A 13,977-nucleotide genomic window follows, 5' to 3' on the forward strand; every position below is an offset into this window, starting at 1 on the left:
TATTGATCCTCTTGAAATCTGCAATACCAAAGGATGTCCTGTTTTACTAGATTAATCAAATCCAATGGAACTGACGTTCTCGTGCACTTTGTTCAACTTTGTGGGCATCTGTCATGAATTTATTAAAGAGACAATCAAAGAGTAACATTTTCAAAAATACGCCATTTTGAGAGGATAGCAGAAACCCCAACACAAGATAATCTTGTTTGGAGTCTGAGTGGGCGTATGGAGCAAAAAGAGCGAAAAGGAAACGGACAGCTTATGTTAATCAGAACAATAATTGTAGAATCTGCCACACAGCAACCGTTTCGTTTGTTTATGTGTCATGACTGCCGCTATAAATGGCATCTGCTTCTGAGGTAAATCTGAAGGCATCGTCAAACCCGTTTGTGATGATTAAATAATGGAGCTACATCCTACCTATTCCCACGGTCCATGTCCAGAATCCTTTAAGGTGCTTGTCAGAAGGGGAGGGATGAGAAGATGGAGATTGTTTCAATCTTTCTTAGAGAAAAAAATAAATAAAGGGCAGATTATTTTGTCAGAGCCTTAAATAGGTATAGGGGGAGTTGGGGAAGATGTGAGATGTGTCACAGTTTGCTTATGTTGTCCTCTAGGGATGGAGAAATAAGATTTAAAATATATTAAAACAAAGTGGTCCAGTGACACATCTTGCCCTACATAATAGGTACACGGTCAGAAATACCCCTGGCATTTCAAATGTGAGGTCAGACCTGCGGATTTATTTTATTTAATGATATTTTATTCTATTATCTAATTTAGGAGTTTTGTATGAAGTAAGAGTGTTTTCGGATGTATCTTGTATTTTAGATGGGACAAAAAAGTTCTGGAAACACTGAATGTGAAGAAGACACTTCAACTCCAATTCTTGAAATGGTAATTACCTACATCAGAATAGGCTGTTACAGTAGAGCTCAGTTATTTTCAAATTATTTCTGGAAGAGCATTTATGTTATGATATGTGTGATATTGTCCATTGTTTACAGATAAAATTGTATTTTATCTAAATTTAAATTTATAGGTAACAGCCATAGTTGAGAATATTTCAGTTAATTGAATCCAAAGTATTTGCCATAAATGGATAACATACACATTACATAGCAGAAAATGTCCTCATTAAGGTCAAAATGCATTTACATTTCAAACATTGTCTACATAAATGTCTTTTTTAAATTAATGCACAATCATGTTCAAAAATTGATCAGGAAACAGTTATTATTTTAATGCAATGAACCATTTTCAACATTTTGTTATAGTATTTGTAATAGAAAGGGAGTCAAAATGTAAGGGTAATACTTACCCTGAAGTATTTGATACACTTTACCCCATGGCTACCATTTTAAGAAAATGCTTCATTTAATGATTCATTGCTAAAAAGTAATAATTCATGGTCTATTAACATCATTAAAAAAGGATGATGTGACAGTGAAAACTGGAGTAATGACTGCTGAAATTTCAGCTTTGCCATCACAGGAATAAATTACATTTTAAAATATAATCAAATAGAAAACAGTTATTTTAAATAGTAATAATATATCACAATAATACTCTTTTTGCTTCTTTCAAAAACATAAAAAATACATGCATATATATTTATGCATAAGTTTGCTTTGACATAAAATAACCAGGCAGTTGTGCATCATAGGCCCTTTATCAATGTTTGGTCATGTGACAATAATTATGAAGAGTTTTTCCTGAAGCTTCTCAGTCTGCTACAATGTCAAGTTTATCTGTGTTGAAGCAAACACCTATTGAGAAGCAGCAGGTATGCCTGCACTTCCCCAATGTTAATCAAGCGAAACAGGAAATCATGCCCCAAAATGCAGAACCAGAAAGATGTTTATCTAGTGAATGGCACAAATGAGTAAACAGTTCACACGTCCAGTTTGTCACACCCCAACATGTGCAGGTACGACGAGGAGAGCAGGAAGTGTCATTTTCTGTCGTAATGTTTTTGCAATCCGGGGCATCAAGCTCCTCTTCCTGTTCCTTCATTGAATGAATCCCTCATTTTAATGGTGTTCATCCTCTGCTCGTTCACTGAACCTGCCATTCCTTTGAACTCTCAGACATCTTACAGGAAGAAATTCAAAGGTCAGTCATAAAGTGATACTTTTAACATTCATTGAAATCAATAATGGGACCAGTTTCTCAGTTCAGATTCTCTTGAGTATCACTGAATTATTCTGAATTCTTCCTGTATTTGCTGCAGCTTTTATGAACCACCGATACAGCTGTAAACAGGAACTCCACCGTCTGATCGTGACAATAAAGGAGTTCAACCTAAACACCAAAACAAGTTGGTATGGAGCACATGAAGTATACAGGTGGATCTGAACTGTCTGACATGTGAATCATTGTGCAGAACAACTGGTTTTGATGAGTAAGTCATGTAGATGCTGTACGGGGAAAAGTCTTCTTTCATGCCTGATGGAAGTTAAATGACAGTTTCCTCAAGTGAAAATGAATAATGAGAATGTAAAATGCGTCATTAATTCTGCTGAAACGTGGACACATAGAGGCGGCCCCATCAAAATTTTTATATCTGCTATCTAAATACATCATTCCATTTAAAGCAACATTTCAACACCATTGCTATATTTCAAATGAATTACATAATTTTATGAAGAATTGTTTTGTTGCTTTTCCAGCAAACTGGTGTTGGTTACCACACTTTTCCTTCTTTGATGAATGTCTACAAGAACAAAAGCTTTAGTTTGCTCCTAGTTGGGTCAAGTGCTCAGGTAAAAACATTCTTGACAGAATATGTCTTTTTTTTTTAAAACATGACTAAATTTATGTTGCACATCTTTGCCAACCAACCCCAACAATAATTAATTGTTAATTTTTCTAATTTTATATTTGCCAACTAACCCACTCTCTTTTCAGCCTGGCATCATCATTTATTACAGGCTTCCACATTTTAAATCAAAATTCATAAAATGGATAATCCCAGTCCTGGCTTCTGATTGCTATTTTTGATGCATGTTGTGCCTAATAACAGCCTTAAGCCAGTGACACACAGTATGGCCTCTTGTGCCTCGGTTAAATAACTTTTTTTTCCTAATAGCTTTCCTTAAATAGCTTCCTGTATTTTTATAACAACTTCAGCTGAAGGGGTTCGTTTTTGTTTTGGCATTCAAAAATTGAGAAGTTGAACTCATAATGAGAACTTTTAATAATTTATGTCATGATAATATCATTGTGGATCAAGACGACAAACATTCAGATGTCACAGAATGCACTTATGAACTAGACTAGACATAAACGTTCCAAACACAACAAAAAATGTTTTTTTTTTTTTTTGATATGCTACAACTGAAGAATCTTTCCTCATTCTCTAGGTCTTTAGAAAACCTATGGACTAGTGGTTTGATGAATCCAGAAACCAATACTCTGTTCATATGAACTGGTAATGTGACATCAAGGCCTTTTTTAATTTCCAAAGAACCCTATAAAAAACTCAAGAACCCAAAACACAAAAAAGCTGGTCTTCATAAAGAGAAAATGCTTTGCTAAACTTGAGGTGCTGAAAAGAACAGTTGAAGAACCTGCATTAGTAGGCTATATCCAACCAATCTCTTGTAAAATATATATATATATATATATATATATATATATATATATATATATTTTTACTCCTGACCACCCTCGGCCCCGATCAAAACTCCCTCCCAGATCCCCGAGGCTGCTGTCACCCCCTCGATAAAGACGACGAGAGCGCTGTGAGTGGTACTGTCGGCTTCAGTTCTCCCAGCGCAGCTTTACCCGGCGTCAGGGTCTTCAGAGATCCCGCCAGTTCCAACAGCAGCTTCGATACGTACCCATATGGCTTGCCCACGCCACCTGAGATGTCGCCTCTGGACGCTGTGGATCACGAACACCAGTCCTACTACTCATCCTCCAGCTCAGTCTCCACCAGCTCCTGCTCGTCTTCCACCTCTTGCCCGGACGACAGGCATCCCACCCCGGTGCACATGAGCAGTCCACACCCCTACCATCCCGATTACTCCCAGCAGGTACCTTTGCACTGTAGGAGCTCACATTTGGTTCACATCCCGATGTCCCATCAGGGAAGTGGGGCGACCCTTATCACAGCTCCTCCGTTGTCCTATTACAGCCCTTCGTTCCCGCAGGTTCAGATCCATCATGGGCACCAGGGGCACCTGGGCCAGCTTTCGCCTCCTCCAGAGCAGGGGCACCTGGAGGGTCTGGATCAGCTGAGCCAGGCTGAATTGCTGGGTGAGGTGGACCGAGATGAGTTCGACCAGTACCTAAATTCTACAAGTTATCACCCCGAACAGGGTGGGATGACAGTCACGGGACACATCCAGGTAACGCCGGCTTCTGTTTGCTCCAGCAGCGCTACGGAAACCAGTCTCATCTCCGTATTGGCCGATGCCACGGCAGCCTATTACAACAACTACAGCATTTCATAAACACAAAACAGAGGCAGTTGACACAGACAGAGACTGTGGGCTCGACAAGGGTCAGCAATATAACTGGCAGGTGAAAGGAAGGCCGTGGAGGGAGCGGAAAAGAGAAGCTACAGGAAGTCAAAGGACACCTCAGGGATGCATAGATTAAAAAAAAAAGTTCATTCCCATCTTTGCTTCCAAAAGAAGAACGGAAATAAAAGAAAAAAATGGACAAACATAGAAAATGCTCTCATATCTTGCCACAAAAGCATGTACATATGCTATAAAGCTTATTTATGTATCAAATTGCTTTGCATTAAAGCTTATTGTATTGCTTTTTTTCAGTCCAGATATATTCAATTGATTTTTTTCAAACCTCAGTTGTTTTACCTCAAGATTTATTTAAGTGAGGCTGGTCTCTTCCTTTATAGGACATCATTTTGAAGGAAATTCTGCCCTTTCTTTTCCCTTTACATTCATTTCAAAAATGTATTTGTATACTCATAAACAGTTAAAAGAATAATAATAATGAATACTATTGTATGCCAATTTAGGTTTGCCATATTAATTTAATTGAAATAAAATTTTGAGTTTTATACATTTAGCATTCTCACTTTTGATATCCTCACTGATGTCAATAACAAGCGAATGAACGTATCAATATTGATGTTTGTTGAACACCATTCTGTTTGGCCGATTTCATGATAAATTGCATTGTTTATGCCTATTTAAATACAGCACAATGATTATGTCTGTAGGTCTGGATTTAAGAAAAAAATGTTGCAGATGCTCTTCATTTTGTGATATATTAAAAGTGAATGTTCTGAGGCCCCATATGAATTAGACGCCACTAAATAAAAACACAAAATAAATACAGGTGAAAAGACTCTTGATTTTGTAATGACTGGTAGATCAAGATTTTTTGCTCTCTGTTAGTAAGTATAGTAAGTAGTAAGTATAGACTGCTTTATTGAAAGTTAACGGTTTATTTTCAGCTTCATTATAATTATTCAGTTCTTTTTAAGTTTCATTATTATTATTATTATTCGTGAGTATATAATTGCTTTATGGAAGTTAAATTTTTTTGCTTTTTCATTTTTCATAATATATTTTTTTTATCATTAGTGAGTATATAAACTTCTTTACAGGATACTAATAAATGTTATTTTTATCCACAGTTATTTCTTAGTAATATTTAAACTAAACGTTTAATTTTTTTTCCAATATTTGTGGAGTTTTTTTCCATGCATTTATTTTAGTACTGAATGCTGCCGTTTTGAGGTCCCTTCAAGAAGCTGAACTCTAAATTTTTTGTTGTTGTGCGTGGCGAGCCGTCGCCATAACCATAGTGTTGGAAATTGGCGGCATCCACCCTAAGTTCCCAGTTTGCTATCAGCAACACCCATTATGCACTCAGTTTCACTCCTCCGCGGATCAGAGGATTAGTGTAAAACAGGCTCTGCTGTTTTTCTCCCCGCCTCCATCTCCACGGGCCTTTTGTTTCCCCTCGTCTTATTCTGGGTGCGTGTCTTAAGCAGCTCGCTGGAACTCCACTCCTACCCTACCTTCGCCCCCCTCTGCTGCCTGTCCTATCTTGCTGATGCAGACTTTCATAATCTCTGCGAAATAAACAAATACACCTCGTCCCGTCAACTGTTTTACACATTCATCGTTTTTATTTTTCTGCCTCTGTCTCTCTCTCCCTCTCTTTTCAAATTCCTCCTCTTTTCTGATAAAAGGAATCTGAAGTGGGGGAAAGCAGGAGGCGGTGGCAGGCGTTTGACAAATCCTGGAGTCTGGCTTGGTCTTCCTGCGTTTTTTGGGAATGGTTGAGTCGTGTTTCTTGTAAAGAGGATGTGGTGGAGAAGCAGTGTTTCCTGCCTGATAAGAGTAAAGCCTCTCTCCGTCAGGATGTTTGGGCCCTGGCCGGTCCCCGCATTAAAAGAGCCCATGGCGAGGGAAAGGGAACCTGCTGTTCATTTTAGCAGGGAGGAAACATGGCTCTTGTTGATTAACATCTCACACCGTGATTTTTTTTAGGGCTTCGATTTGACCCTCTTCTGGTTTGGCCACACACCGGGCTCAGCACAGATTTTCATAATCTGTCTCTGTCACTGGCTCCAAAGACATGGTTATGATGTGAGTCGAGGCGTCATATTCATTTTTATGAAACATTTCAGTCAAGGGACATTCATCATGTGACTCCAATTTCTTTTCACAAGTGAGGTTGTTATTAACAGCCTGTGAGTGAATGCTTAAGGTTTAGGAGAGAGGGGGTGATTGGGGCCATCAGCCCCAGGCCGAGGCTCGAATTGTGGCTTATGACCCAGACACCTCTAGGTTCAGAGTAAGTGGGCCCATTATAACATTCTCCACTGGCCTTGGGGAAGGGCACTGTGTCATGGTAAACCATACGCACTTCAACATCAATATGTTTACATATATTTTAAAAGTTTGATCTCAATACAATTGGCCTCGTCATTGTGTTGTTGTTTTAAATTACAGAGAAGATGTGCAACATATATTCAATCAATTAAATATTCAATTAAGCATTGCATGTATACTTAGTAGACAGACTGACAGACATATTTAAGCAAAATTTAGACTTTGTTTTTACTAATTGTATTTAAAAATATACTATCCTGCAATAATAAATGATTATATCTCAGTTAGGGTCACAATATCAATCTTGAACAGGCAAATTTATTAAATGCAAGAAAAACACCTTTATTTACATAAACGAGTCCATAGCACAGGGAACTGGACAATCATTTGATCTGTTATTCAGTGATTAAATGAATCGCCCGAAAACTGGTCTAAAATGACTCGACTTTCTACCACTACACAGAGGGAAGCGTTTAGAGCGAACCGCGCCACTAGAATGAATCAAATTTCCAACGCTGCATATCAGAAAAGCACCATTAAGAATGAACGATTCATTCGAATTGCAAAACAGCGGACCGTTTAGGTGAGCACGTGATTCTCTCAGAGATCTAACGTTGCCTTTAGTAGCTCCTTTCTGGAATATATTTCAAAATATTATCCACTATTTTAACTATATTTCACTAGACACATTAACCTAATTAAATTAAGACATAAAGGAGAGTTTAGGGGAGTGTGTTTGATTATTCTTTCAGCTAAATCAGCGATGTTGCATTTAGTCGCGGTATCAGTAGTCTCACGCCCACGGACCGTTGACTGAACGTTTGAGGCATTATATGACACATAAAAAAGGCCTTTATCATACTTCCACGTTCGAAAAACGGAAGTTTCTAATAGTAGCGTAAAAAAACTTCCGCTGCAGCCTGTATCAATGGCTGTGCCCATAGCATGGGATTGTTGTGATTTATGTAAAATTCAGCACAGATACGTCTTCTAAAGACACCAAACTCAGTTTACAATCATTAATTGAGTATTGTGAAACCAAGGAGATGGTTTCATGAAATTCTGACGTATAATTCATGACTTAAAGGGGAGCGCGCAAGCCATACTGTGTGTATGCGCAACACTACTTCAGAGTCTGACCACCTTATTTCATTACAGAACTGCAAGAAAACAAACAGCATATCACGTAAAAGAGCAACAGCGGCAGCGAAAATCGCGTCGATCAGATAATGAAGGATAACATACATGGTAGGCCATCAGTATAAATAAAGAGTTTTAAATATTGACGTTTATTGCGAAGTCCAACTAAATTAGTTTAATTTTCTTAACAAAACTGGCGTCTGTCCATTGACAATAGTGCAGGTGGAAATTCCTTAACGCTACTAATCGGAGCCGGATGTGACGACACACGGACTGTGATAAAGGCCTATTGGAAACACTTCAGGAGTTTCGAAGTCGTTATCGGATTGGTTGAAATAACAGGATTTCCAGGAAACGTTTGTATGCGTTCTTTACCCTTCTGCCTAGAAACAAAGCTGCTGTGACGCCAAACCACCTCATGGAAGAAGAAAGCCGTCATGTTTACAACTGTGACAATGAGCGCTTATCAGGATCAAGTAAACACTGGGTTTTCAAAAGTGTGTGAAATATTTAAAGTTTGCTGCATAGAATCTTTAAAATAAGTCCAACGGTGCGTCAAAAATCACATACTGTCTGAGCAGGTACTACATTTGAATTTGAATTTATTTCACAACCGTTAAAAAAGTATGTTCTATAGTATGAAAATGGGTAGTATGAATGAAATTCGAATGTACTACATCCACCATGTTGTTACTGTCACATGACCTACCAGCGTCAGTTGGCGCTTCACTACCATTCATAAATGCTCTCCCGTGGCCTCATGGGAAAGTAAAGTGTCCATCGAATGTACACTTCAGAATCCGGGCGGAAGAAGTACTTTTCGCCGAATACTATGAATTCGGACGTACTACTCACCTCACATACTGTTTTTCGCCTACTATATAGTAGGTAAGTATGTGATTTCAGATGCAGCGCAAGAGTTTGACACACCTGTCTGTTATTGTGGGGACATTTCCACCCCCCTAAACATGACGCGGCACAAAACAAAACTTGATTGGTCCTTGGCCATTCAAAGCGGCCAAGTTTCCTTTCTACGTGAGACTATGGTTTCAGCTACTCTTTGAATTAAGTAGCTTGATAGTTACTGGTCATATTTCAACATATTATCCATTATTTTAATTATATGTCACTGGACACATTACCTCATTAAAATAAGACTTAAAAAGAGAGTTTAGGATCGTTTAGATGAGTGTGCACGCTTTCACCTAAAACAGTAGCGTTTAGTGGCGCTGATTTAAATAACGGGTTACTTGGCATATTTCAAAATATCATCCATATTTTTATTAATATTTAACTGGATACATTAACCTTATTTGAAATAAACAAAAAAAGAGAGTTTAGGTAAGGATTGTAACACAATAGTGTTTAGTAGTGCTGTTAAGTAGCTGGGCATATTTTAAATATTATATAATATTATAATTATATTTCACTGGACACACTAACCTTAATTAAAATAAGACATAAAAACAGAGTTTAGGTGAGGATCATTTGAGTGTGCTTATTCTTTCAGCTAAAACAGTTGTGTTTAGCACTAGTAAGTAGCTTATTACTGGGCATATTTCAAAATATCATCCAATATTTAAATTATATTTTACTTGACTGGGTTTTCAAAAGTGTGTGAAATATTTAAAGTTTGCTGCATAGAATCTTTAAAATAAGTCCAACGGTGCGTCAAAAATCACATACTGTCTGAGCAGGTACTACATTTGAATTTGAATTTGAATTTATTTCACAACCTTTAAAAAAGTATGTTCTATAGTATGAAAATGGGTAGTATGAATGAAATTCGAATGTACTACATCCACCATGTTGTTACTGTCACATGACCTACCAGCGTCAGTTGGCGCTTCACTACCATTCATAAATGCTCTCCCGTGGCCTCATGGGAAAGTAAAGTGTCCATCGAATGTACACTTCAGAATCCGGGCGGAAGAAGTACTTTTCGCCGAATACTATGAATTCGGACGTACTACTCACCTCACATACTGTTTTTCGCCTACTATATAGTAGGTAAGTATGTGATTTCAGATGCAGCGCAAGAGTTTGACACACCTGTCTGTTATTGTGGGGACATTTCCACCCCCCTAAACATGACGCGGCACAAAACAAAACTTGATTGGTCCTTGGCCATTCAAAGCGGCCAAGTTTCCTTTCTACGTGAGACTATGGTTTCAGCTACTCTTTGAATTAAGTAGCTTGATAGTTACTGGTCATATTTCAACATATTATCCATTATTTTAATTATATGTCACTGGACACATTACCTCATTAAAATAAGACTTAAAAAGAGAGTTTAGGATCGTTTAGATGAGTGTGCACGCTTTCACCTAAAACAGTAGCGTTTAGTGGCGCTGATTTAAATAACGTGTTACTTGGCATATTTCAAAATATCATCCATATTTTTATTAATATTTAACTGGATACATTAACCTTATTTGAAATAAACAAAAAAAGAGAGTTTAGGTAAGGATTGTAACACAATAGTGTTTAGTAGTGCTGTTAAGTAGCTGGGCATATTTTAAATATTATATAATATTATAATTATATTTCACTGGACACACTAACCTTAATTAAAATAAGACATAAAAACAGAGTTTAGGTGAGGATCATTTGAGTGTGCTTATTCTTTCAGCTAAAACAGTTGTGTTTAGCACTAGTAAGTAGCTTATTACTGGGCATATTTCAAAATATCATCCAATATTTAAATTATATTTTACTTGACACATTAACTGAATTAAACAACAAGATATAAGTATATACTATGACCATGACAAAGCCTGCTTTAGGCTTTTCACCAATACTTCTCAAACACCGTGGCCATTGTAGTCACTGTGGAGACTGCTGACTTTCAGGAAACCAGGGCAAACAATCAACTCATCTGCTACAATCTTTTCCTGTGTGAAACTTGAATAATTCTCCATGTAACATACTAAGAATACACTGCACTCAGTGTCACCCACGGAATGGCCCCTATTTCCATGTTCCTTAAATAGGCCAGAGCGTTGGCTAGCTCAGTGCTGTGCCTGAGAATTACGTTAATGTGCAGAATGTTATGTGTATTGTTATGTGTAAAATTAGGTCATGCATTCAATTTAAATATGCAAACAGTCAACTTGACTATTATAATAACTTATTTATGCTAAGTTTATGGTTTACCATGTTCATCAAACTGTTCACACTTTCCTACAGCATTGCAACTTCAAATTCTTGTTTGAATTTGCATCTGTCTCATGACAACCATTTAAGGCCTTTATGCTTCAAAGGTATATCATTTGATATAAAGGTATATAACAGATTTTCCCTTTTTAATGGACTCTTCTTGTTTTTTCTCTCTGATTGCTCCCTGGTTCAGCTCCATTCTCGGGTCAGCTCTGTGGAACGTGGATGTCAGGTAGTCTCAACTGTTTCCCGTTTCCCCAGCAGTGACGTCACATCGCCGGGCAAATATGCAAGAGAGTGCTCCAGCACGCGCCTTCTGATGGTGTGACACTGCGTGTGTACGAGTCTGACCTTGCTGAGCACATCTGGGTAAAGTATTAATTGTCCTGAGGGAGAGAAGGTCATGCATATTGACGCCCCTGTTGGAGACATACTGGCTCGAGCTCTGATCATAAGCCCGGCTGGGTGTGGACAAAAGCCACCTGATAACGTCAGCCCATATGCTAAAATGAGTTAGACATACTGTACACTGTAAAATTGCAAGGGTTTTCAAGAATAAACAATAAAATACTGTGGTTTTTACTGTGTAAATGAATGCAGACAGATGCAAATTGTACACAAAAAGAAATTACACATTGCATTATTCTTTCAAAGTCACCATTATGGTTATTTGTGTTTTCTTCGGCTGAGATCTTGGAGCAGAATAAACCAGCTAATGGTAAAAAATGCAACTGCATAATTTATTTATGCCAGCATAGTACTCATACAGTTACAGTTATGACTGTACACGCTACTACATCACAGTTATTTCCTGCTACTGTTTACTGTGAAGTCACACTGTACAGTCAAACTAAGTTGTGTTAAATTATATAAATATTGTAAAAATACACAAAAAACTATTATAACTATTGTAAAACTTAAAAACTATTGTAACTATGTACTATTGTACATATGTAACTATTGTAAAAAAAAAAAAAAATTATGAGTAAAGACATTTTTTTTCACTATAACAACAATCTATGGAAGCCCACCTTGAAGTAAAAAAAAGAAAATAAGGTAAATCTGAGATAAATTTTTAAAATAACAAAGTATATTTTACAAATGTGAGATATAGTTGCAGTTATGAAATTCAAAGTGTGAGATATAAAGGTAAAATTGTGATATATAAAGTCAATGAAGTTAACTGCAAGAAATTGACATTGTAAAATATGAAGCCACAATAATGAGAAATGAAGTTGCAATTATGAGGTATAAAATCACATGATGAAATATTAACTCACAGTTAAGAAATAAGTCCACATTGAAAAATGTTAAGTTACAGTTATGAGAAATGAAGTTAAAATTGTGAGATATAGATTATGAGAAATAAATTCACATTGTGAAATATTTAGTCAGAGTTAGAGTTAAGTTGCAGTTGTGAGATATAAAGTTGCAACTGTGAGATATAGTCACATTTGTGAGATATAAATTCACATTGTGAAATATTAAGTCACAGTTATGAGATAAAAAGTTGTAATTTTAAAATATTGTTGCAATAACGTTGCAATTGTGAGATATAAAGTCATAATTGTGAGATATAACAAGACGCAACATTAATAAATAATAACTTGGTGACAATAACTTTTGCAGAAACAGGTTTCAATAACCTAAACATCCTCATGAATTCAAATCAACATATCTGATATCCTAAACAAGTCTGCTCAAAACAGCTGTAAAGTTAAAGGGGGAACAATGACAGTGACCTTGTGATTTTACAGAACGAATATCTCGCATTAGTCTACCTAATCACTCTGGTATGTCAGAGACTCACGCACAAACCTTCCAAACAGAACAGGAGTCTGTGTCTGTCAATATGGTCACTGCACATACCAGCATGTGGATCGAGAAGAATAATAACCTGCTTACTATTTATATTTGGCATCCATTACTGGCTGGGGATTATAGGTCTAGCTGTTCTCCTGCATTCCTGCTCATTGTGGTAGAACAACAGACTCGGCAAGCAGATGTGGTGCAGGCGTGGTGCAAGGCCAGCTAAAGAATGGACCAGACCTGGCCCAGGGCCCTGTGCCATGTTGTGGAGCCAGCGCATGGGTACAGATGGGAACCCCTGGAAAACTTGAGGGATGCTGCAAGCAGCCAACGGCCACCCACCTGTACCTGCGTGTGAATACGCCAGCCATGTTGAGTCCAGCACCTGTTTACTGCAGATACTGAAAGGTGCCATTAATTGAGAAAATGAGGCTGGAGTTCCACTGCCAACCACGGGAGAGGGAATACAGCTTCCTCATTTTCCTTCTCAGAGGTAAACGATTCCAATATCAACATTTTACGCCTCGTCTCCTCCCGCTCAGCATTGTCAGGATACTTTCGCCATGCATACTAATTGTGTAATGTGAAATTTAATGTTTTAAAAATGAAACCGCTTAACAAATGGGAAGAAAAATCACAAGTCATGGAACTGTTCAAAAAGGCTTTGACAACATATCAGAACATGTTGGAAAAAATAACGTGCACACCTGGTACTTGATATTTGCAAATTCCGAAATATATAAAGGTCGTTTTTTAATGTTTTTGATGGAAGCCTCTTATGCTCACCAAGTCTGCATTTATCAAAATACAGTAAAAACAGTAATATTGTGAAATGTTATTACAATTTAAAATAACTGTTTCTATTTTAATACACTTTAAAATTGTATGTATTCCTGTGACGCAAAGCTGAGTTATCAGCATCATTACTCCAGTCTTCAGTGTCACATGATCCTTCAGAAATCATTCTAATATGCTGATTTGGTGCTCAAGAAACATTTCTTATTTTAATCAATGTAGAAAACAGCTGTGCTGCTTAATATTATTG

At 37.3% G+C, this 13,977-nt stretch overlaps 1 protein-coding gene across 1 annotated transcript; it reads left to right on the forward strand.

The window, feature by feature from the left end:
• Nucleotides 1-3,659: 3,659 nt before the first annotated feature.
• On the forward strand, nucleotides 3,660-5,311 carry LOC107746298 (transcription factor Sox-7-like; the record flags this gene model as incomplete). Its single annotated transcript, XM_016560443.1, has 1 exon — nucleotides 3,660-5,311. A coding segment is annotated over one exon (801 nt), but the record flags the coding sequence as incomplete, so codon positions are not given.
• Between the last annotated feature and the right edge of the window lie 8,666 nt (nucleotides 5,312-13,977).

Source organism: Sinocyclocheilus rhinocerous, unplaced genomic scaffold, assembly GCF_001515625.1.
Source record: "Sinocyclocheilus rhinocerous isolate Xijiao unplaced genomic scaffold, SAMN03320098_v1.1 scaffold40, whole genome shotgun sequence".
Lineage (NCBI taxonomy): Eukaryota > Metazoa > Chordata > Actinopteri > Cypriniformes > Cyprinidae > Sinocyclocheilus > Sinocyclocheilus rhinocerous.